Below are 26,808 nucleotides of genomic sequence, written 5' to 3' on the forward strand. Positions count from 1 at the left end.
CTTACTATCTGAACACCCAGAAATTTGAACTGTTCAGTTTCACTAACCATATGCCCGTTCTGTGAAATTAAAACGTCATGTTTTGTTGAATTGTGTGTTAGAAACTGTAAAAACTGAGTCTTACTGTGATTTAACGTTAGTTTATTTTCTACAAGCCACGAACTGAGGTGATGTAGTGCACTATTTGAAACCGAGCCAATGTTGCACACAACATCCTTTACTACCAAGCTAGTGTCATCAGCAAACAGAAATACTTTAGAGTTACCCGTAATACTAGAGGGCATATTATTTACATAAATTATATGCCCTCTAGATGTGGTGCAGCTCTGTATTGTGGGGTTGCCTCGAGATGACTGGGTGTTTGTGTTGTCCTCATCATTTCATCATCATCCAGGAAAGTGGCGAAATTGGACTGAGCAAAGGTTGGGAAATTGTACGGGCGCTGATAACCACGCAGTTGAGCGCCCCACAAACCGAACATCATCATCATCTGTATTGTGGGCCGGGACGATTTGTTTTCGTTGGACGCGCAACGTCCATTTCCGGCAACACGTTGGTAGGAAACTTTTTCCTTCGTTTCCAGTTATGAATCCGTCCCTGGATTTTGTAAACGTGTGTTTTGTTTAGAGGCAAAGCAGACAACATGCACGCTACGGTCGCAGGTACAGTAGACACGCGACAGCCGCGCGAGCGCGGCAGGCTGCGCGGCGCCCCTGGCATCTCGGCAGCCGCTGCACTCACCGGTGACGGGGTTGACGTGGAAGCTGGAGTTGGCGGGGATGAGGTAGTAGCGCACGGCGGCGTTGGCGCCCAGGTCGGCGTCGGCGGCGCTCAGCTGGCCGACGTGCGCGCCGCGCGGCAGGTTCTCCTCCACGGAGAAGTGGTACGCGTCCTGCGAGAAGCGCGGCTCGTTGTCGTTGGCGTCCAGCACCGTCACCAGCACGCGCGTCGTCGCCGAGCTGGCCGGCGAGCCGTTGTCCGTGGCCGCCACCTGCGCACGCCACACCTCCGGCCGCTCAGCTCCAGCCCAGCGCTTTCCCCACACCCACACCACCACTCTCTAGCTCCACCATACCGAGCCCACACTTCGGACCAGACCTAAGAGAGCCTTCCTTTATTCCTCTGTGCAGGGGCTCCTCTCAGCTTGTATCGAGATCCTTTTTCTTAAACTTCCCCAAGTCCATTACTCACCATGCAATTCCTCGCGTGGTTCCGTATCACCATCCACATCCATCAAACCTGCAGTTACACCACACGTTCCCTCCAAAATACCACAATCCCACACATACTTCCACCTTTACTACTCGTATCCGTGTTGCTGCCCGTCTTTGTTGCAATCGCCAGGTATCACACTTGATTGTAATGCATGCCACATTAAGAAACATAAGTACATGGTATCAAAATTATCCTTTATTTCCTACATCTCACATGCACAATGTTCATGGAGATCAATTACGCAGTAACAAGATCATTATCAGGTCTAAAATAAAATTACGAGGGTCACTCAAAAAAAAAATAAAAAATAAAAATAAAAATAATTCACACCATTTTTGTAAAAATACAGTTTTCATTCTGCATGTGTGAAAGTTTTACAGTGTGTAGATACATCCTTCCCGCTTGTTTTCAAACTTAGTTCAACCTCTTCCCGTGAGTGGCGCCATCACAGCATGTCTTCAAGATGGCTGCTACACTTGACGTTCGTCAGAAGCAACATGCTGTCATAGAATTCTTGTGCTGTGAAAACGAGACAGTGGGAAACATCCACAAGAGGTTGAAAAAGGTATATGCAGATGCTGCTGTCGATTGCAGTACAGTTAGTCGGTGGGCAAGCAGGTTACGTGATGAAAGCGGGTAGGGCAATATTGAGGATTGTCCTCGCAGCGGCAGGTCTCGTACTGCACACACTCCAGACAGTCTGCAGAGAGTTAACGAATTGATGACTGCTCACAGACGCATCACAGTGAACGAATTGTCACGCTACTTTGGAATAGGGGAAGGAAGTGTTTGCAGAATACTGAAAGTGTCGGCGTTAAAAAAGGTTTGCACGTGGTGGGTTCCCACGATGATGACAGTGGCTCACAAAGAAAGAAGAAAAACGGTATGCAGCGAACTTTTGGAGCAGTACGAGAATGGTGGGGATGAATTTCTTGGAAGAATTGTGACAGGTCATGAAACACGGCTCCATCATTTTTCACATTTTTCACCAGAGACGAAGAGGCAATCAATGGAGTGGCGTCATGCAAATTCACGCAAGAAAAAAAAATTCAAAACCACACCTTCTGCTAGAAAAGTTATGGCTACGGTGTTTCTCGATTCCGAAGGACTCTTGCTTGTGGATATCATGCCAAGTGGAACCTCCATAAATTCTGATCCATATATGACAACACTGAAGAAACTTAAAGCTCGACTGAGTCGTGTTGGACCACATCGGCAAAAGCAGGATGTTTTGCTGCTGCACGACAATGCACGGCCACATGTCAGTCAAAAAACCATGGAAGCGACCACAAAAATCGGATGGACAACACTGAAACACCCGCCTTACAGTCCTGACTTGGCTCCATGTGACTATCATCTCTTTGGGAAACTGAAAGACTCTCTTCGTAGAACAGGGTTTGAAGATGATGACTCCCTTGTGCACGCTGCCAAACAGTGGCTCCAACAGGTTGGTCCAGAATTTTACCGTGTGGGTATACGGGCGCTGGTTGCAAGATGGCGTAAGGCAGTTGAGAGGGATGGAAATTATGTGGAGAAATGAAAATATTGATCCTAAAGGATGTATCTACACACTGTAAAACTTTCAAACATGTAGAATAAAAGATGGATTTAAAAAAAAATAGTGTGCATTTCTTTTGGAGTGACCCTCGTACACAGAATACTATGGTCTGATTAAAATGACTTGATAGTTGACGTCTGTCACTTACCACTACAGTGTTGCAGCCGGCTACAGCTCGGTTACAGCTGACACAGAGACACGACGAGTCAGTTCACAAATGCTGTCAATGTGTAACGCGGAACAATGTTGCAGGCGGCCACTGCGAGGTATGGCGAAATCGCGAGATGCTCTGCCGGCAGATGATTTTAAGTGACCAGTGACTGAACTGCGGTTGACGACGTTTATTGTAGCCCTGAATTTGAGCTCGCGTCCTGACCTATTCACAACCTCGTGATGTGCAATGTATCCGAGAAAACGGCGGCACAACTACAATCACGATCGCATTGTTCACTGAGGTTAAAGCCAACCTCTAGGAGTAAACTCAAGGGGGAAAAGTTTCATTTATACCCTTACACTGGCTACACGAACTGCCGCTTTGTAGACAAACTGGCAGATTCCAATTGAAAAGAGAATGATACGAAGAGAAATAAGGGCAATAAAAAAGTCAGTACGATAATGAAAATGACGTGACAAAGTATCAGAAATCAAAAAATACATTGAAATCAATTTTTTGCATGAAAACAATAGTGAAAGTGTTTTGATTAGCCTTAGAAATAAAAAATTATCGCTGTTCTTCACAAGGCTCGAACCTACAACATTTTACACAGCAAGTTAATGCGCTACTGACTACACTACGAGAGTAAGATGTTCAGGCGTTACATTTGTGACTCATAGTCCAGTAACAACGATGAATTGCTACCTTCAAAAATTTGGCTTCAACTAATGTCGTGCGAAACTTCTCTAATTTAAGCAGATCTCTCTGATTATAATAACTGTATAAGTGATGCTGAGTGACGTCTTATGCGCGAGTATCTAGTAGTGTTTGGTTAGTGCTGCGTCTGAAACGCTTGTATTTTCTTAGCGTCGTTGTGTGTGTTGTTTTATGGTTATCATGGGTGATGAAATACTTAACTAAGGGCCAGATGCAGGATTCTGGATCCAAGCACAACAAGAAAGAAAGCCGAATAAGTCGAACTCACCAACTGTTTGGCGACGGCGAGCGGCTCGGGCGTGACTTTGAGCGCTCTGAAGCTCCAGTCCCTGAAGCGTCAACTAGCAAGTAAATTTAATCAGACTACTTTACGTAAGCTCACAGTACTGAGTGTTGCTGTTCCCAACGCGCTTCCAGGACTCAGGACATCCAGAAACGGGGTTTTCAGTTTTATCAAGTGGCAACCGCAGTTGCGCAGAACTCTTCAAACGGATCTGCAGCTAGAAATTTAAATTTAACATTGACCTATGCAGCTGTCTATACAATCAGTTACATCCACACTGCTAACAGTGTAAACTGCGTTACAATTTACGTTGCCGTTTGAAACAGTAACTCTTGTTCACATATTCAATAATTGCCAGACATATAGACTTCATAACTGCCAACACAAAACTAACAGGAAGTGGATATGACACCAGGTGTTATTTTGTAAAACTGTAGTGTATGCAATAATTGATTTTACTCTGATAGTAATATGGTTATAACTGGTGTAAATGCAACTGGTGTATGTAATAATTACTTCTCGAATATTTCCTGCGTATTCACAGCTTAAGTAAAGTAAATACTTTTCTCTTTCATTTTCTTTAATACGGAATACGAAGATGATCTTGTAAGAAAGACGGTCTCATAACGAAAAAATAGTTAAGAAATTATGTAAATGGTCACGACTGTGCTATATTTTCCACTGAGAAGATGTTATATAATTGCAAAACTTACTCGTTCATATGACAGCGAAAGGTCGAAAATTTTATCCACAGAAAATACAAATAATTAACTCAATCCAAAACCAGTAATCACTATAGATATTGTGCAACTGAGACGGCGCAAAATGAAGGATAATTTTAATATCACAAAGCAGTTGCTACTCTTCCTCTCTTAGGTTAATACAGGTACATAGAAACATTCATGATCAAAGTTATGGAGACAGTACAGGATGTAGATATAAGTATTTTGAAACCTGAGAGAGTGCGGCAAAATTTGATGCATGCATTGACATTGGTGGCCGTCACGTTGGGCAGTGGGTATGAGTTCAAGTTGCCGCCATAATTTGTAATTTGTTCATGACAGTAAGAAATAAATATTCATTTGCGATCACTCAAATTACAGAGAGTGTACCTCCAATGTCATTTGTATAACTTTGAGCCTAAGGTTTTCGGACACTCTATACAGTGTGTTTCAAAGTATTTGCGACAAACGTCTACGGTTGATAGATCACGTCATGGGGGACAACGCTTCTCAGAGACAGGACGTTCACTGACGCTACCTTTTCTGACTGTTATGCCCCTAAGAGGCGACAGGGCATAGGCACTCTGCGCCCTTTGTATGCAACATGTGTTGCCTATCATCCAGTCATCTTCTCCGCGCGAAAGGCGCTTTGCCGAGCAAAATATAAGTTCTTGATTCGCTTCCAAACTATCTTTCTCAGCTTAGAGTCACTTATTCTTCCAGTTCCGTTGTTGAGAACGATTTTATCAGTTTACAGGTGTAGGCAGAACGCTGCACAGCTGGTTAGTAGTCCGTGCTGGTTCGCCGTCCCGTGGCCGGCGAACATTTTGTCTGTAATAAAAGATATCCCCCGTGACGACGTGATCTAGCAGCCCTGGATATGTGTCGCGAAGACTCTGAAACACCCTGTATAGGTGATGTACATAAAGTCAGGGAACTCTTTGAATTACGTATTGCACAAGAACCAAACACTGTACAGAGGTCATCATATTGCATTTTGAAGAGGTTATTTTAATTTTTTTACAAACATTCGATATTCGAACCGTGAGTGACCGGGAAGATGTCAATACAGTAATCGAATTCTTGCCATAGCCGTCCCAGCATGTGTGGCAGTCGCTTCCCGTATTCTCTCCCGGAGCTCTGCTGCATCACGTGGTACAGGCAGCGTGCATACACCAGATCTTTAAGTGTCCCCACAGAAAAAAAGTCGGACGGAGTGAGATCTGGTGATCGGGGAGGCCATTTCATGAAACAGCTGTCCCCTTCTGTAGCGCGGCCGATCCACCTATGTGGCACCTCCGTGTTCAGGTCGCCACGCACTTCACGATGAGAATGGGGTGGAGTCCCATCCTGCTGAAAGATGAACGGAGAGTCCGATTGCATTTGAGGCATCAGCCATTGCTGCAACATGTCCGAGTAGGAATATCCAGTGACAGTGCTCTCGGTGAATAAGAATCGCCCGTACAGTTTTCGACGTGACAAGGCTCAAAAAATATTTGCCTTTGGTGAAACACGCTCAAATTCAGTTTGCTGTGCCAGTGGTAAATGGCCTTCCTTGTTGGTGGCTTCTTACCGTACTCGGTTCTAAACATCCGTTGAACAGCTGTAGCACACTTGTTTTTGTCAAACTCCAACACACAGAAAGTTATCTCCGCACCTGAACTCGCTATGTTTGCGACTAGCGCTGACTAATGGCAGATTATAAAATTACGGTGTGACGGTGTACATGAAAAAAACTTTCCGGGTTTCTCTTCAAAATGAAATATATAGGATATCTTTACAGTGTTTGGTTCTTGTGCAGTAAATAATTGATAGTGTTCCCGGACTTTATGTACACCATGTGTGCAGTAGTGGACGTGTACCGACAAACACTACAGCCGGCGGCCTGTTTACGTGGCGCCGTGCGGATCTACGACCACAACCACAGATGGAAACATAAAAGACCAAAAGACATACTTGTAAGGACCTAACATCTATGGCCAAGCACACGCAAACACAACGGTACAGGTGAGCCCCTGTTAATCAGACGCCATTACTGGTTATCCAGCTGGAATACACTGCCGAATAACTGGCACCACGCAGGGAAGCCGTACCGTACGCTGCATGGAGACAAGCTCCACACATCCCCCACACAGTGAGATGATCAATGGCCGATCTCCCACTACTGTATAACGATCTCGATTGTTCCAGGAATGTAGCGGCTGCGGCAACTGGGATACATCGCCATCGCTTGACACGGTAATGATGCATGATACCCACACTAACAAATCCAACCTTGCATGAACTATCGCAGCTAGTAAGCCACTACTACTATTACTACCCATCCCACTGTCGCAGAGGTTTTTTTCCCACAGCACGAGCCTTGGCACTTTTTTCCCTCTGCTCTTCAAATCGCTACCCTCACTCGCGTTTCGTCCACTATCTATTACCTGATGGACCGTGTTAATGCGTAGCCTTACCGAGACGCACGGATAACATCACAGCCCAGCATGCTGTGGTCCACTTACTAGATAACTAACATGTACTGACCGTGAGCAGGTAGCGGTCGCGCGCCTCGCGGTCGAGCGGCGCTCGCAGGTAGATCCAGCCGCTGTTGGGGAAGACGCCGAAGGGCGCGCCGTGGTCCGTGCCGTTGGCGAGCAGGCGGTAGGTGAGCCGGGCGTTGTTGCCCGTGTCCAGGTCGACGGCCGTCACCTGCACCACCTGCAGGCAGAAACGTGGCCGTCGTAAGGCGCCACCCACTCACTGGATACTCTGAGTGGTAGAACAGCAGTCCTGCAAGCCGACTCTCGGTCACGTAAGGCTAGAGAAGTTTTCGTGGACCATTCTCGTTCCCCGTACACGTCAACGATTCGCCAGATAGGGTGACAATCAGTCTGAGACTGCTTACTAATGTCGGCGTTGTGTGTAGGAAAACATCGTAGTGTAATCAATGAATCCGGGATGACGTGTACATAATTCCTACTTGGTGCTATGGTGGGCAGTTTGCTTTAAATGTGAATAAATTTTACTGCAGATTTGTGAGAGAAACATTCACGTAATGCTGTAATAATGGAATGCTCCTTGACTCAGTCAGGTCGATTGGGTATGAGAATGTTCCAGAGGAGGACGGAAAGAAAGAATGGTGAAGACTCATTGCAAAATAAGCTCACGAAAGATGACGTGTTACAGCTCAGTTGGACAAGGATGAAGAAGGAAGTTGTGTACGATTTTGTGAGGAAGCTGTCCCAGCATTCTCCCGAATTGGTTCAAAGTCAACGCAAAGAAACAGCGACGGCTACTATTTTTCCAACCTCCGATCGTTCGCGAAATCGAAAATACGGTGAAAATCAAAACTGTTTTACTTGCAACAGCTAGCTACACCTTCGAGCTACTTCTCTGTAAAGGCGCCGCCCCGACTTGGAAATCTGTCGTAGCACGACAATAACTGTCCAGTATCCCCGTCACTGAAGGCCAGCCTCGTGTGCTTCTTAACAATTCACTACGCAGGTCTGCAGCTTGCTGTCTGTGCCAAAACGCTGTCCTCGTAGCCAGCGGTTCGTGCGAGCGAAGACATCAAAATCAGAGGCAGCAAAGTCCGAGATGAACGGTGGCTCATCAAACACTTCCCACCGAAAACGCCGCAGGAGCATCGCTGCTGCGTCTGCAGTGTGTGGCCGAGCACTGTCGTGCAAGACAGCCGCGTTATGTGAGCTGCACGAAAGCAGGCGGAACCCTTCCTGAGCCTGTTCACAACCGACAGGAGAGACTATTGTTCCAATCATCTTTATGTCCTCACCGTACGCTCAGAACTGGAAAGTGTGACGTGATTCCATCTATGGGCATACTGGAGACACTGCGCAAGACATCTGTGCAAGGCTTAATTAGATTTTTACTGTGGTTCAAACTTCTCGACTGATCGGAGGTCGGAAAAAAAGGAAAGAAAAGAAGTAGCCCTCGTAAATCAGGGAAATCGGAGGGACACGTTCTAATCTGAGTGTGGGGACACGCCAAATAGCCTGTTTGAGAGAGAAAATTACAGGGTCGTCGTGAAATAGTTTTAACGTGAGGGAGATAGTTGGGTGCAACAATTAATGATACAAATACCGTAATCGTGACTCGGGAGTACGGTGACAGCGTGGTAGACGCCGACAGCGAGACGTACCTGCGAGTTGACGGGCAGCGACTCGAGCACGGAGACGGCGTACTCGGCGCGCTCGAAGACGGGCGGGTTGTCGTTGACGTCCTGCACCTCGAGCAGCACGCTCAGCGAGGCGGACAGCGGCGGCTCCCCCGAGTCGGTGGCCACGACCACGACGGCGTGCCGCGTCGCCGTCTCGTAGTCGAGGTGGCGCGCCAGCGTCAGGTGGCCGAGGCGCGGCTCGATGGCGAACAGCGGCTGCGCCGGCGAGCCCGCCCCCGCGCCCGCGCCCGCCCCCGGCGCCGCCCCCGCGAGGCGGTAGCGCACGGCGCCGTTGCGGCCCGTGTCGCGGTCCCTGGCGTGCGCCGCGTACAGCGGCACGCCCAGCCCCAGGCTCTCCGGCACCGAGATGCGCACCGTGCTCGAGTCGAACTCGGGCGCGTTGTCGTTCACGTCCTCGATCACGATGTTCACCTGCGGGCAGCCGGCCGTCCAGCTTGTAGCCGAGGCTTACCGCGCGCGTAGCACGCTTACTCGTGTCAAATTGCCTTGTGACTTGAAGCCACTCGTATAAAATTCGAGCTTTCGGTGACATCCCACAAGTACTTCGTCATCTCCTGACGAAGAAGACAGTCGCTATTTTCGAAAGCTCGTGTTTCAACTCAGGTATGACTGGGCTTGAAGGCCGAGAGGATTTTCACGAGGATAGCGGCGCGACAGACTGCAAAACCACATTCACTTACCTCGCGCGAAAGCTGACAACACCTCCTCTGGGAGCTATGAGGGGTCATTTGGTTCATCTAAACTATTACTGAGTGTTGCATTACAGTTGTTGCAGTTATTACTCCTCCAAACTTGTCAAATGTCGAGTAGCTGTCCCTCCCAGGAGGAAGTTAGCTGACTACTATCTACGAATTCACTACTTTATAGTCTCAGTTACTTTGAACTTCACTGGTTGTGTCCAGTTTCATCCAAGCCAAGGAGATAAAGCGGGTTTGACTCCGAATTAACTACACTAAAAAATTTCCAAATAATAAAAAAAAAAGTTTAGCATCGCAAACGCGAATGTCAGTTTATGTTTCAGCAGTCCACAGTCCAAGTCAAGGCTATTTACGTTTGGCTCATTGTATCTGTGGGCCAGACCAACCAGACTCTTGTTGTGAGAATAATTTTCTCCGCAGCAGCTTAAGGACATGGATCTCCACATTGCTGAGGCCAATCCAACAAGTCAGGTATACATAACACTACACCGAGAGGTTCAGCAGAAATAGCATTTTAATGTTTAACACGCGCACATGCCGAACGGGGAACGCTCGACAGATAAACGACTAGCGACGAGACCGACCAGACAATGACAGCAGGACCTCCGATTCAAAAATGTTCAAATGTGTATGAAATCTTATGGGACTCAACTGCTAAGGTCATCAGTCCCTAAGCTTACACACTACTTAACCTAAATTATCCTAAGGACAAACACACACACCCATGCTCGAGGGAGGACTCGAACCTCCGCCAGGAGCAGCCGCACAGTCTACGACTGCAGCGCCCCAGACAGCTCGGCTAATCCCGCGCGGCCCATTGGTTACACGTCTCGGTCACCTCTTGTTCGCATTGACGGCACTTTGAACAGTCGACGTTACATTCATATCTGTTACGACCAGTGGCTCTACCCTTCATTCGATCCCTGCGAAACCCTACATTTGATCAGGATAATGCACGACTGCATGTTGCAGGTCCTGTACGGGCCTTTCTGGATACAGAAAATGTTCGACTGCTGCCCTGGCCAGCACATTCTCCAGATCTCTCACCAATTGGAAACGCCTGGTCAATGGTGGCCGAGAAACTGGCTCGTCACAATACGCCAGTCACTACTCTCGATGAACTGTGGTATCGTGTTGAAGCTGCATGGGCAGCTGTACCTGTACACGCCATCCAAGCTCTGTGTGACTCAATGCCCAGGCGTATCAAGGGCGTTATTACGGCCAGAGGTGGGTGTTCTGGGTACTGATTTCTCAGGATGTGTGCACACAAATTGCCTGAAAATGTAATCAGATGTCAATTCTGGCATAATATCTTTGTCCGATGAAAACCCGTTTATCGTCTGCATTTCTTCTTGGTGTAGCAATTTTAATGGCCAGTAGTGCAGCTTCGTTCCGTGCAGTACAAGGTATGGAAGCAACCTCTCAGAGAACATCTTAAGTAAAAGGATTATTACGCAGCGCCTGTGCAGAACAGGAACTCATTAGCAAACGTGAGGTAAGAAAAGAAGGTTCAGAAAAAGATACAGGCTTTGTCCCGAGAATAAATCACGGTTTGCAGGCTGTCGGCAGGTGTAGAGTGCGCTCGGCCGACACGTCTTCATTAGGCATTATCGGATTTCACGGCAGGCCGCAGTGCGGCTCCGGCGCCCAGTTTTTGGTCAGAGTTATTACTAATGAAACCGGACGCCCGCGATCCGCGCAGAGCACGGCTGCGCTGCGGCGCGGCGGCAGCATACCTCGCGCCGTGACCAGAACGAATACCTAATACGCAATCGCGATGCGAGTGCGGTAATGATACGAGTATCCCTAGCGGGCGGCCCCCTGTAACCGGGGCTGCGCGCGGCGCCGATGGCCATCGCTGGCTGGCGGCGCGGCGGAGCAAGAGGACCACACACACCTCTCTCCTCTGGTCGCGGCCCGCCCCTGCCGAGTGCTCCGGCAGAGGCCTGCGCTACACAGCCGGTTAACCAATGTCTCGATGTGTGTGTGTGTGTGTGTCTGTGAGTGGAGGGAGAGGGTGGCAGGACGGGGAGCTGTTTATGTTTCTCAACTACGTGCTTAACGGCACCCGTACTAAACAACTCACAACGAAATCGCAAGACAATTGGATTTTTGTAATCTTTTACATTTGCGGTATGTGAACTCAAATATCAATGTCCCAGAACAGCGTGCTTTAACTCCAAAAATTCTCGAGAAAATAGACTTTGAAGTTTCAGAAGCATATTCGAATCCCTTAAGCAAGGGCTCTGTGACAGAATCCTAGCGTACCACACACGTGTCCCAGGTTCGGCAGCACTTGACACTGGCAATAGCTGGTTCGAAGTTGGTTCAAATGGCTTTGAGCACTATGGGACTTAACATGTGAGGTCATCAGTCCCCTATAACTTAGAACTACTTAAGCATAACTAACCTAAGGACATCACACACATCCATGCCCGAGGCAGGATTTGTACCTACGACCGCAGCGGTCGCGCGGTTCCAAACTGTAGCGCCTAGAACCGCTCGGCCACTATAAGTTATACTTCCTCTTCCGTCCCACCGTTTCCCTGCGATCCTATCCGCCTCCTATCACCAACATCCTGTGTCTTCAACTTTCCGAATACTCACACCACGTCATTTTTTAATATTAGCACCTGTCCAGTCCCATGTGCAACCCAGTCCCTAGCACAGAAAATGCTGTCGCGAGCCCGGAATACAACTATCCTCACAGGATTCAAAGCCAGGAGTAGCCCATATATATCATCAAGCTTCAGAACACCGTTTCCACCCTAATCAGTGTACTTTCACTGTTTTATTCGGAGGTTGGCAACATGCTAGCTGCAAGTCCGGCGAGGCAATGTAAATAACAGCTAAATAAAAAATTCTATCATACCTTTCCTGTAGCGCCTAATGGCATTTAGTTCTCGTGGTCGGTCACTTTATTGCGGAACGTGTTTTAGATAATTAGCAGGTGACGGTCCTGAGCTAGTTAGTCCAAGGTATTTTAGTGGACTGGACGTTTTTGTATGTACGGTTGAAGTTTTGATGACGCGAAGCTGAAGTGATTTTACCTTCGACCATTGTCTGGGTTTTTGCAAGACAGTACGAGCAGTTTTCCTGGTTAACCCACGGGGAGAAATTATAGACGTTGGGTCGGTATCTAAGTTTTCAGTGTCAAATAGTTTCAAAGGTGAAGGCGCGCTAAGCGAGGTGGGCAAGTAAGCGAGTAAGTGGTACCGTTGCAGGCTGAGGTGCGAGCTTTTAATTTACGCACAAGTGGAGCGGGGCGCGACCTTAAGCGGCGCTAAACAGGGGGCCGTTGTGGGGGGCGCGAGGAATGCCGGCGGCCTTTTAATTACACATTCCGACCAGCACGCTCATCAGCCGCCATTGTCCCCGGCGCGTCGCCAGTGTTCCGCACCGCCCCCTCCACCCCCTCCACCACGACCCGCAACGCCGTCTGCAGAGCGCTGCCGCCAGTGTCTTGTAACTGCACGCACTTCCTGTAAAGAATACCCGCGCACTAGGCCATACAGACGGCAACTCGATTTGCAGCAAAACGAGAGAATCTATACGGAGGATGGAGAAGACACATAACTCTGTTAAGTGAATAACAACTGCAGACATTCTGATTGCATATACAGGGTGTTTCAAAAATTACCGGTATATTTGAAACGGCAATAAAAACTAAACGAGCAGCGATAGAAATACACCGTTTGTTGCAATATGCTTGGGACAACAGTACATTTTCAGACGGACAAACTTTCGAAATTACAGTTGTTACAATTTTCAACAACAGATGGCGCTGCAAGTGATGTGAACGATATAGAAGACAACGCAGTCTGTGGGTGCGCCATTCTGTACGTCGTCTTTCTGCTGTAAGCGTGTGCTGTTCACAACGTGCAAGTGTGCTGTAGACAACATGGTTTATTCCTTAGAACAGAGGATTTTTCTGGTGTTGGAATTCCACCGCCTAGAACACAGTGTTGTTGCAACAAGACGAAGTTTTCAACGGAGGTTTAATGTAACCGAAGGACCGAAAAGCGATACAATAAAGGATCTGTTTGAAAAATTTCAACGGACTGGGAACGTGACGGACGAACGTGCTGGAAAGGTAGGGCGACCGCGTACGGCAACCACAGAGGGCAACGCGCAGCTAGTGCAGCAGGTGATCCGACAGCGGCTTCGGGTTTCCGTTCGCCGTGTTGCAGCTGCGGTCCAAATGACGCCAACGTCCACGTATCGTCTCATGCGCCAGAGTTTACACCTCTATCCATACAAAATTCAAACGCGGCAACCCCTCAGCGCCGCTACCATTGCTGCACGAGAGACATTCGCTAACGATATAGTGCACAGGATTGATGACGGCGATATGCATGTGGGCAGCATTTGGTTTACTGACGAAGCTTATTTTTACCTGGACGGCTTCGTCAATAAACAGAACTGGCGCATATGGGGAACCGAGAAGCCCCATATCGCAGTCCCATCGTCCCTGCATCCTCAAAAAGTACTGGTCTGGGCCGCAATTTCTTCCAAAGGAATCATTGGCCCGTTTTTCAGATCCGAAACGATTACTGCATCACGCTATCTGGACATTCTTCGTGAATTTGTGGCGGTACAAACTGCCTTAGACGACACTGCGAACACCTCGTGGTTTATGCAAGATGGTGCCCGGCCACATCGCACGGCCGACGTCTTTAATTTCCTGAATGAATATTTCGATGATCGTGTGATTGCTTTGGGCTATCCGAAACATACAGGAGGCGGCGTGGATTGGCCTCCCTATTCGCCAGACATGAACCCCTGTGACTTCTTTCTGTGGGGGCACTTGAAAGACCAGGTGCACCGCCAGAATCCAGAAACAATTGAACAGCTGAAGCAGTACATCTCATCTGCATGTGAAGCCATTCCGCCAGACACGTTGTCAAAGGTTTCGGGTAATTTCATTCAGAGACTACGCCATATTATTGCTACGCATGGTGGACATGTGGAAAATATCGTACTATAGAGTTTCCCAGACCGCAGCGCCATCTGTTGTTGAAAATTGTAACTACTGTAATTTCGAAAGTTTGTCTGCCTGAAAATGTACTGTTGTCCCAAGCATATTGCAACAAACGGTGTATTTCTATCGCTGCTCGTTTAGTTTTTATTGCCGTTTCAACTACACCGGTCATTTTTGAAACACCCTGTAGATGCATTAGGCTAAATACCGATCGCTTATTGTTACCGAAAGGTTACTTCAGACATGTACATAGGAGTAACTAAAAGGGAGTGTGTAAACAGTATTGGTGTATTGTCACCTAAGGATCTACAGAATGTCACATAACGTTAGTGCTACTTATATTATAGCCAAGAACTTAGATTTAGCTTAATCAAATTACCTTACCGCCAACAGCTTATCAGGAATGGTGTCCGGGGATCAACGGCTAGATAACAAAAACCGAAATATTCTCCCTCAGTCATCAGCCTATCTTCTATTTTCTTTCTTAGGAAAAAAAAAGAGTAAAATAATTGGCCCCACCTCCAGGTGGCGGACACGGGCAACGATGCGTACGGACGCAGGGATCGGTGGTGGGCTGTTTGGCTCCTCGAAGCTCGCCGGACAGACGCAGAGGCTAAGAGGCCTTCAACGAGCCACCACAAGAAATTAATCTGTGGGTCTTACACCCAGCAGCAAGTGAGAAAAAAAGTCTTCCTGTATGGACCAGCAAAAGGAATAGAAGGACAACAGTGTTATTAACAGACTCAGCCAATTCTGATCTATCAAAGACTTGCAAACAGCACGGCATATGTTTTTTAGGTAGTATTCAAAGATTACTATTTTAGTCATGTTCTTACTTTTTGTATTTATGTGACAATCTTCATAAGTTACTGTACTGTATGCTGTTGTATGTTGCAACTTCTGTTAATTATGTGCTATGTTTCAACCATTATTGTGAGGTCATTTTATGTGGAATAGGCCGAACTCTAACCTTTCTGAGTAGGCTAAATACCGCCCGGAAACTCTAATTAGGCACTGTGTGAACTCGAGGGTTTCTCGGATATCAGAAGCATCAGTTGGAGGAATTGGTTTAAAAGGAGGAGGGAGGAGGAGATTAGTGTTTAACGTCCCGTCGACAACGAGGTCATTACAGACGGAGCGCAAGCTCGGGTGAGGGAAGGATGGGGAAGGAAATCGGGCGTGCCCTTTCAAAGGAACCAGCCCGGCATTTGCCTGAAGCGATTTAGGGAAATCACGGAAAACCTAAATCAGGATGGCCGGAGACGGGATTGAACCGTCGTCGTCCCGAATGCGAGTCCAGTGTGCTAACCACTGCGCCACCTCGTTCGGTCTTAATTCGTTTAAGTTTAGTATTTATTGTAAGTTGCAACAAGATGAGTCTAGGTCAACACGGATATAGCCAAGCTCATATATCTTTGCATTGATTGAGGGACAAGGTTTTCGTTCGTTCGTAGTTTAGTGTCCATAGTTTCGCGTGTTTGTCAGTATTTTAATTAATATAATTTTTCAATTTCCATTGCTGTACAACAACATATTAAATTAAATCAGGTAGGAAACCCCGTCCACCGCCATGTGGTGGGACACGGGACGGCTGCGAGCGGAACGGTCTGTGGTCGAATACAGCGACTGAGCGACCAGGAAATGCGCCGTTTAGTAACGGCAGTGCAGTTCCAAATTGTCTGTAAAAGTTTTGACTACTCTGAATAGGACCTGCCTTTGAATCTAGATGGCTGGTCTGACTAGAAACAGCAATGCAAAAAAGAAAGTTCCCGTATAAATTCACTCCTTAGCACTGGATGACTTCTGTCGATCGAGTATGTAGAACATGGACGACATTTTGACATTACATAAAACGACCACATGAATAATGACCAAAAATAGTCAATGGACTCACTATGAAGATGTCGTTATGCAGCAGTCGATACGTTTGGTACAAATCATCGCCTGAGGAGGTTAAAGAGATACCTAAAAATCCATAAAAGATTCGTTGAACAATACAAGTTAAACAATACATACAACACAATCAACAATTATTTAGAGGGCGCAGAGTGGGGACTGGTAAAAAATTAACGTGAAGTAATAATAAACACCTGTGTCATTGGGCGGAACAAAATCAGAATATAGTCTATTTTACAAGATCTGTGGTGATTAGCTCTCTGAGCTCGTTCGATTTTCCTGAGCACAACTCGCTCACATGCGCAAGGATACTGAGTCATGGCAGATGGGGGAACAAGCAGAACGTAAAACAAAAGCAGAAATGTCTCCAAGGTCCTGGTGTCAGTCTGTGCGTGTGTGTGTGTGTGTGTGTGTGTGTGTGTGTGTGTGCGCGCGCTGCATCGTGTGAGGACTGATGGTATACTGACACTTCTTATGATTATCGGTTAACCTGTTTACAAATATGTTTACACAGAAAAGCAATGTGCTTAACAAATAAATCGTTTGTTAATTAAGCACCTCTGTAATAATCACTGAATAATGTCTGAATTCCTTAACTGTTTAAATAGTTTATCTCTCAGCGTTAATATTACATGTTAAGTGCGAATGTGTGTCAATGTGTAAACGATCTGTGGGGAATAAACCAACTAACGGTAAACACATCGCTTGTATTGTATTGTAACCGGGGACCTTGAAACGACGGAGAGTCTCCGTCGCCACTGCAGTCGCAGTGGTCCACGGCGACTACCGCAGTCCACGTCACCCCTCCCTGGCCCCACACCGAACCCAGGGTTATTGTGCGGTTCGGCCCCCGGTGGACACTCCCCCCCCCCCCCGGGAACGTCTCACACCAGACAAGTGTAACCCCTATGTTTGCGTGGTAGAGTAATGGTGGTGTACGCGTACGTGGAGAACTTGTTTGCGCAGCAATCGCCGACATAGTGTAACTGAGGCGGAATAAGGGGAACCAGCCCGCATTCGCCGAGGCAGATCGAAAACCGCCAAAAAACCATCCACAGACTGGCCGGTTCACCGGACCTCGACACAAATCCCCCGGGTGGAGTCGTGCCGGGGACCAGGCGCTCCTTCCCGCCCGGAAAGCCGTGCGTTAGACCGCACGGCCAACCGGGCGGGCAAACACGTCACTTACGACAACAATGACAGTACTGACACTAGTGCTCACGGAGTGCACGGTCGATCAGAGCCGACACGGTCGCGGACTGACCTGCGTGTGGCCGTAGACGGGCGGGTCCCCGCTGGTGGCCTGCACGTTGAGCAGCAGCGTCTGGTGCAGCTCGTGGTCGAGTGGCGCCGCCGTGGCGACGGTGCCCAGCACCGGCTCGATGCTGAAGTAGCCGTCCGGGTCGCCCGAGTAGATGGAGTACCGCACCGAGCTGCGCGAACCTGCGGGCACACGAGGCGGGGGCGTCAGCTGCCAGGGAGAACTTGCGTCTGGGTGGCCGAGCGTGGCTGTCAGCGAGTGCAGTGGCTCGACAACTGTGCCGCCTGGCTGCGAGGCCACGAGTGGACCCACGATGTGAGATTCGGCGGAGGAGGGAAAGGGGAGGAGGAGTCGTATTGGATTCTTACTTGCGGGAGGGAGGGATCGAGCAGAATTTCTTATAAAATAAAACTCACAGCTGTTGAAGATCGTATTTGTAGGTCATCAAATATTTATAATAAATATCTGCTGTTCAAATGTGTGTGAAATCTTATGGGACTTAACTGCTGCCGGCCGGTGTGGCCGAGCGGTTCTAGGCGCTACAGTCTGGAACCGCGCGACCGTTACGGTCGCAGGTTCGAACCCTGCCTCGGGCATGATGTGTGTGATGTCCTTAGGTCAGTTAGGTTTAAGTAGTTCTAAGTTCTAAGGGACAGGTGACGTCAGAAGTTAAGTCCCATAGCGCTCAGAGCCATTTGAACCATTTTTGAACTTAACTCCTAAGGTCATCAGTCCCTAAGCTTACACACTACTTAACCTAAATTATCCTAAGGACAAACACACACACACCCATGCCCGACGGAGAACTCGAACCTCCGCCGGGACCAGCCGCACAGTCCATGACTGCAGCGCCCTGGACCGCTCGGCTAATCCCGCGCGGCAAATATCTACTATCTCGATGCTCTTAGCTGAGACGGTATGGACTGTATGAAATTTGTACGTATTATTGAGCTGTCAGGCAGGTACAGTTCAGATACTATTTATATCCATTTTTCGAATAGTCTGACACTGGCCAGCAACGCGAGGAAAAAAACATCACGAACTGAAGGTACAAATAGAATCCATAGCTACCTGGCATTTTTAGTGACGAGGAGGATAGCGGCGAACGGCGAAATACTTTCGATATTTCACTACAAATGGCTTTCAGTACACTTGTTATTAGCCAGTACCTAGAACATGCTCTCCGTTTCTTCAGACTGATAGGTGTGTTTGTGTGGCACGACGGAACGCCAGTCCGGTTTGCAAAGACCTTAATATGGAGAAGATCCAAAGTAAACAAGTAAGTCGCCAGGTTCAATTGCAATCCCAGTTCGGTTTTACAGAGAGTGCTTCACAGCATTGGCCCTTACTTGGCTTGTATTTACCGCGAATCTCTCGTACAGCGCAAAGTCTCAAACGACTGGAAAAATGCGTAACTGACTCCTCTATATTAAAAGGGCAAATTACAAAAAAAAAAAAAAAAAAAAAAAAAAAAAAAAAAAAAACCGGCTCTGAGCACTATGGGACTTAACTTCTAAGGTCACCAGTCCCCTAGAACTTAGAACTACTTAAACCTAACTAATCTAAGGACATCACACACATCCAATCCCGAGGCAGGATTCGAACCTGCGACCGTCGCGGTCGTGCGGTTCCAGACTGTAGCGCCTAGAACCGCTCGGCCATTCCGGCCGGCCGGCAAATTACAGACCAATATCCTTGACACCATTGTGATCCAAAATTCTTGGACATATTCTAAGTCCGAATATAGTAAATTTGCTTGAGACACAAAAGATTCTGCTCGCAAATCAGCACGGATTTAGAAAGCATCGCTTGTGCAAAATGCAGCTTGCCATTTTCGCACATTATACCCTGCGAATCGTAGAAGAATGGCAACAGGGCGGGAGATCCCATATTCCTAGATTTCCAGAAAGTATTTGACACAGCGCCCCACTGCAGACTGCTAACAACGGTCCGAGCACACGGAATAGGTTTTCAGATATGAAAGTGGCAGCAAGACTTCTTGAGTAATAGCACCCGTTACAGTGTCCTGGAGGGTGACTATTCATCACACAGATACGCACCTCCAGGAGAGTCTTGGGGAAATGTGGTAGCTCCGCTCTTTTTATCTATATACGTAAATGATCTGACGGACAGCATGAGCGCCAATCTACAACTGTCTGCTGACGCTGTAATGTGCCAGAAAATATCGTCCTTGAGTGACTGTAGCGAGAAACAAGATAACTTGGCCATAACTTCTATTTGCAGCGATGAATGCGAGCCTGCTCTAAACTAAGATAAAAACCTCAGCCAATGCAGATGAATAAGAAAAGCAATCCTGTAATGTTCGGATACAGGATTATTGGTATCCTATTTGACACTGTCAGTACAATTAAATAGTGAGACATAATCCTGCAAAGCGATATGAAATGGAACGAGCACTTGAGGTCGGCAGCATGCACGGCGAATAGTAGATTCTGGTTTATCAGAAAAAGTTTAGGAATGTGTAGCTCATCTATGATGGAGACTGCGTATATAATGCTTGTGCGACCAATTCTAGAGTACTAGTCGAATGTATTGGTCGAGTATTCCGGATCGCTACCATGTCGGTTTGAAGGAACACGCCAAAGGAATTCAGAGCCGTACTTTTAGGTTTGTTACCGGCGCGTTCGATCAACACGCGAGTATTACTGAAGTATTCCGTGATCTCAAAAGGGAATCCCTGCAGGAAAAAGTACATTCTCTTCGCGGAAAACTGTTCAGATAACTTAGAGAACCGGAATTTGCAGCTGTCTTCAGAACGATTCTGATGGTTGCAACGTACATTTCTCGTGAGGACCACGAAGATAAGATAAGAGAAATTGGAACTCGTGCGAAGGCATACAGGAAGTCGCTTTTCCTTCGTACTCTTTGCGAGTGGAAAGGAAATGACTAGTGCTGCTACCAGATGCCCTCCGCCATGTACCAAACGGTGGCTTCCGGAATATGTACGTGTGAAAATGCCTAAGAACGGCGTGTGATGTCACTTGTCCATTCACTACGCTTGGTCCAGTTACCTTTTTCATATGTGCATACGCTTCCACGGACAGAGTGAGTTAATATAAAATATTTATGGGTATAGTCTCGCGTCATATTGTGAAACACCTTTCACCGAACAAAACCGACGTTCCGGCTATGCCTGCAGCGGCCGAATCGTCTGTTTTAATCAGTGACAATTATTTTACAATACGACGCGTAACATACCCAGCAATCTGGCACGTTAACGTTACAGGGGTGTTCAACAAACTACTCCGGTGACAGGCGATACAAGACAAGGCGTTCGACATCACTGAGAGTTTCTTGGTGGAAATGCCGACATCGTACATCTGAAGACGCGTGAGGCAACATGTTAATTCGCAATAAATCCTGCAACCCAGTTTATGGTCAAGGATGGCATCTATGGTCACAACTTTGGCGTGATATACGAGGATCACTCCAAAAGAAATGCACACTATTTTTGTAAAAAATACAGTTTCCATTCTGCATGTGTGAAAGTTTTACAGTGTGTAGATACATCCTTCCCGCTTGTTTTCAATCTTAGTTCAACCTCTTCCCGTGAGTGGCGCCGTCACAGCATGTCTTCAATATGGCTGCTACACTTGACGTTCGTCAGAAGCAACTTTCTGTCATAGAATTCCTGTGCTGTGAAGACGAGACAGTGGGAAACATCCACAAGAGGTTGAAAAAGGTGTATGGAGATGCTGCTGTCGATCACAGTACAGTTAGTCGGTGTGCAAGTAGGTTACGTGATGAAAGCGGGCACGGCAATATTGAGGATTGTCCTCGCAGTGGCAGGTCTCGTACTGCACACACTCCAGACAGTGTGCAGAGAGTTAACGAATTGGTGACTGCTGACAGACGCATCACAGTGAACGAATTGTCACGCTATGATGGGATAGGGGAAGGAAGTGTTTGCAGAATACTGAAAGTGTTGGCGTTAAAAAAGGTTTGTGCCTGGTGGGTTCCCAGGATGTTGACAGTGAGTCACAAAGAAAGAAGAAAAACGGTATGCAGCGAACTTTTGGAACAGTACGAGAATGGTGAAGATGAATTTCTTGGAAGAATTGTGACACGTGATGAAACATGCAATCAATGGAGTGGCATCATGCAAATTCACGCAAGAAAAAAAAATTCAAAACCACACCTTCTGCTGGAAAAGTTATGCCTACGGTGTTTTTCGATTCCGAAGGACTCTTGCTTGTGGACATCATGCCAAGTGGAACCACCATTAATTCTGATGCATATGTGACGGCACTGAAGAAACTTCAAGCTCGACTGGGTCGTGTTCGATCAGATCGGCAAAAGCAGGATGTTTTTGCTGTTGCACGACAATGCACGGCCACATGTCCGTCAAAAAACCATGGAAGCGATCACGAAACTCGGATGGACAACACTGAAACACCCTCCTTACAGTCCTGACCTGGCTCCATGTGACTATCATCTCTTTGGGAAACTGAAAGACTCTCTTCGTGGAACAAGGTTTGAAGATGATGACTCTCTTGTGCACGCTGCCAAACAGTGGCTCCAGCAGGTTGGTCCAGAATTTTACCGTGCGGGTATACAGGCGCTGGTTCCAAGACGGCGTAAGGCAGTTGAGAGGGATGGAAATTATGTGGAGAAATGAAAATATGGTTCCTAAAGGATGTAGCTACATACTGTAAAACTTTCAAACATGTAAAATTATAGATGGATTTACAAAAAAAAGTAGTGTGCATTTCTTTTGGAGTGACCCTCGTAAGATCGAGACCGCTGCAGTTGGCCGATGAGACATCGCTGGTGTCCAACAACGATTATAACTTTCCCATTCCAGAGAATCCTTGTACTATTGCATGAATTGTCGCTGTTGGCAGCATAATCTGCTAAGATCTCTTTCACCTGTATGCGACTAACGCGAAAGTTTGTTTTCATCTTAGCTTGGCGTGACACTTGTTTCCTCCGCTGTAAAATACCATCTTGAAAAAGCTTCTCCAGATGGGACGCTACTAATGGGTAATCGCACATAGACGTGTGGAGACCGACGTAGATCCGTAGCCTGCGAAATCAAGTCCTTTCGCACAGGCGACAGTAGTTCTGTGATAGCATGGAAGTGCAGGATAGGAGGGGCACCACTGCTCTTCTCGAAACTTTTTGGGACGTTGGCATGACAGCGAAGTCGGAGAAATAAGAGGTGAAAGAAATAAGAGTTGAAACGGAGGACTACCGACCGACGTTCTTCCCATGGGACATTCGCATCTGGAATAAGGAAACGGACAACGGAGGGAGAGAGGCGCGGTTGCTGATGATGGGGGTAGCAGAAATACATCGCGTAAGGTGGCGTGCGGAGCACAGATGTAGATGCAGATCCGGCGGGGCTAGCGCCCGCAGAGGCGGCAGCTGCCGGCGGCCACGCGATCTCTGCGGCGGGCCGCGCATGCGCCCCTGCCCGTGCCCGTGCCCGCGGCTCGTTAATTACCCGGCCGCGGTAATGAAGGCGCGGCGCGGCGAGGCGGCGACTGTACCGGCCGCGTTTTCTCATTATGTCTGATACGGACCCCCGGCAGTAATTAAGATTTCAATTTTTGTGGCCGGCCGCGGGCCATTGTGCGCTGCGGCGCGCCGCCGCGGGCCGTCCTTGAGCCGCACGCCAGCACACACGCGAGGTGAGGTGTGCTGTGGTGTGGTGTGGCGAGGTGTGCGCCTTCCCTTCCACTCTCTTCACTTTTCTCTTCCCACAGCGTCACGACACTTCCGCGCTTCCTGGAAGCGCTGCCGTTCCATCCCCGGCACCGGTCGTGACTCGTCCACACTCACCTTCACTGCCTCTATTACAAATGTAATTAAATCTCGAGCACTAATGCCGAGGAAGGCGGCGCGCCAACCCTCAGTTAGCTTCCAATCAAAAATCGAATACGACCTTTTACGCAACACTTGTGTGAAACGCAGTTCGAGCTTTTTATACGTGAAATTTCACAAATATACATATACGTCAAACGGGCGGATTTCACACTGAGAACTTCCCGAAACGTTGAAATAGCACCAACATCAAACACTTGTGGCCACACTACAAATTTTTGTTTCCCACACTGAAGATGTTTCGGGCCATTTTCAACGGCCATCGCGATAAAATAAAGGTACGAGCACCAGCATTAATTTAGTGGCTTTGTCTAAAATCAGTAGTCTACAACTGCGTCTGTGCTGCCAAGCGACCTCCTGGTCCGAGGGCTATCCGGAGAGCAAGCAACGATCGGTCGCGAAATGGAATCCGCAGTGAAAATCCGATGAAGCTCCGCACAGATGTGTTGCTGTGGTGTCCTGAGAGGGAGTAGGGAGGACTGCTTAAGCGCGACAGAACAGCTTACCTTGGAAGTTTCGTATCCCTTTCTTGTACGACGCGCGAGTCGAATGCTGGGAGTTTTCTGGACATGTACAGTGGAGGCAGTAGAGTTGCTTTAAAATCTGCCTCCAATATTGTCTTTTTAAAGTCGTGATTTCTTCCAACAATTCCGCTGTAGGATGGCCACGTGTCTGTGTAACATCCTCGCACTGACTGGACCTGCCGCATGCGTCTAACCTCCTTCAAACTCCTCCTTTAATCTGTCTCTGCTGACGGTGACCAACATTTGGGCAATACTCAAGGGTACTTTGCGTATACGTGGTGTACAGGATTTCTTTCGCAACTGCACTACAATTTCTCAGAAACAAGTTTCTGCACTGGACTCTAACGCTAGGTATTGCCTCATAGTGTTATTAACTTCAACAGATCTGTAGTATAAAAAAGTAAAGCTTTCTACGTGGTGACAAATCATACTACAACACAAAGACACATCTGATGCGTTTAAAGCGCCATGCACACATTTTTAAATACTGGAATGCACATGTAGACATCGCAGACAGTGCCGTGACGGATTTCGTCTCTCCACCGGAGGTTCGAGTCCTGCCTCGGGCATGGGTGTGAGTGTTGTCCGTAGCGTTAAGTTAGTTTAAGTGGTGTGTAAGCCTAGGGACCGATGACCTCAGCAGTTCGGTCCCTTAGGAATTCACACACATTTGAACATTTTTGGACTTGGTCTCGAGACTGGCTTTGATGAGCGGGTTGTGCCATAGGTCGGCTGACCAACAAGTGACCTCGTGACGTTTGTGAAACGTTTTTGTATGAACTGGACGCGCGTGTCACTCGACTCACCGGCTGCGTCCTGACGTGGCAGCAGCTTTAAAAAATGGTTCAAATGGCTCTGAGCACTATGGGACTTGACATCTGTGGTCATCAGTCCCCTAGAACTTAGAACTACTTAAACCTAACTAACCTAAGGACATCACACACATCCATGCCCGAGGCAGGATTCGAACCTGCGACCGTAGCAGTCGCGCGGTTCCGGACTGAGCGCCTAGAACCGCTAGACCACCGCGGCCGGCGCAGCAGCTTTACAATCAATCACTGTCGCGGGGGGGGGGGGGGGGGGCGGGGGGAGGAGGGGGAGATGAATCAAACAAGAAGAGATGTGCAGAATCCGAGTTTGACCTCGTGTACAAATCATATGTAGTATTTTCTTCGAGGAGAAAGAGAAGAATTTTCTTAGCATCGATACTTTTCACTGAAATAGTACTGGACTAGGTGCTCTAAGTCAGAGTCAAATAGCAAAGTCTCTGCAGAAACGAAGGCGACTGATAAATGAAACGGTAAATAACAAGTACAAAATCCTTAAGAATCAAATTAAAAGCACGACAGAAAGCTGTAGAAAAATATTATTAGTAATTCTGGATAACAGGAAAAGCCAATTACTTCTGAAGTGAAAGAATAACGGAAAACAGAAACTTAAGAGGTTCAGTTGCAAAAAAATTCCCATGAGGCAATTATCTGGTTTACAAACTGCAGCAAACACACGAAGATGGAACTGTTGAGGCAGATTAGCCAAGGATATAAGACCGTGTACAAATAATAGAGAAAGATAAATACAGCAGAACAATGCACTTGCAAACGTATCCTTGTCATATTTTTCTTCCAAATTAATTTTGCAACGTCATATTCTGTCACTGTAAAGAGCACAACTAGATAGCCTGCAAGTGGCATCTCACAAGCTTAATACCGCCTGGGTGAGAGAGGGGGAGGGGGGGGGGTCCGCTCAGCGACAGAAGCGTAGAAGAGAAGACGTGATAGCAAGCGGAAGATCCACATGGCTCTGAGCACTATGGGACTCAACATCTTAGGTCATAAGTCCCCTAGAACTCAGAACTACTTAAACCTAACTAACTTAAGGACATCACACACACCCATGCCCGAGGCAGGATTCGAACCTGCGACCGTAGCAGTCCCGCGGTTCCGAACTGCAGCGCCAGAACCGCACGGCCACCGCGGCCGGCGAAGACCCACAATTCAGACTTTAATGGTAATGTGGACTTATTAATTACTGGAATCGTAAGACAGTAACTATCGATATGATGTATGTAAACAACAATAGTAGTACTGCTTTGAAGGCGCAGTAAACATCAGTAGACGTCACTATTGTCAACAGAACGTAGCCGAATGACTGCCGAGGGTAGGGATAGTACCCGAACAACTCTGCACAGTGCCAAATTTTAAGTAATAAACGAAGTTCGGCTTAGCAGAGACAAAGGTGTTTAATTCGGCAGTAATATTTATCACGTCCACGAATTTTCAGGATTTTTTTTATTAAATCACAGTAGAAGATCTGCTGAGATCCTGTCTTCTAAAGATTTTGTAAAAGTTGCATCGCCGGCCGCGGTGGTCTAGCGGTTCAGGCGCTCAGTCCGGAACCGCGCGACTACTACGGTCGCAGGTTCGAATCCTGCCTCGGGCGTGGATGTGTGTGATGTCCTTAGGTTAGTTAGGTTTAAGTAGTTCTAAGTTCTAGGGGACTGATGACCACAGATGTCAAGTCCCATAGTGCTCAGAGCCACTTGAACCTTGAACCACTTGCATCCTGCCACTCAGTACTAACTCACTTACGTGAGAGTTCTGACTGCTATCAGAGCTATCTTCTGCATGGGAAAACTTAATAAGTGAGCGGTTTAGATCCGTATAGAGTTTGTTCAAAGAGTTACAAGCCAAAGTGAAGTTCCTTTGATCACGATTGCAGTTGCCAATCGCTTAAATTGGCCATAGTCCATCTTACGTGTGATGTGGGTAG

The 26,808-nt window shown here is 47.6% G+C and overlaps 1 protein-coding gene across 1 annotated transcript in view; it reads right to left on the bottom strand.

The window, feature by feature from the left end:
- The window catches only part of LOC126092406 (protein dachsous-like), a gene marked incomplete at its 5' end in the record, with an annotated part of 322,105 nt that overhangs the window by 192,542 nt on the left and 102,755 nt on the right, over positions 1-26,808 (bottom strand). The window contains 4 exons of the mRNA XM_049907980.1: positions 742-991; positions 7,179-7,352; positions 8,794-9,243; positions 17,672-17,850. Of these exons, the coding sequence (XP_049763937.1) occupies positions 742-991; positions 7,179-7,352; positions 8,794-9,243; positions 17,672-17,850 (1,053 nt within the window). The remainder of the gene's footprint in view (positions 1-741; positions 992-7,178; positions 7,353-8,793; positions 9,244-17,671; positions 17,851-26,808) is intronic.

Source organism: Schistocerca cancellata, chromosome 7, assembly GCF_023864275.1.
Source record: "Schistocerca cancellata isolate TAMUIC-IGC-003103 chromosome 7, iqSchCanc2.1, whole genome shotgun sequence".
Classification (NCBI taxonomy): domain Eukaryota; kingdom Metazoa; phylum Arthropoda; class Insecta; order Orthoptera; family Acrididae; genus Schistocerca; species Schistocerca cancellata.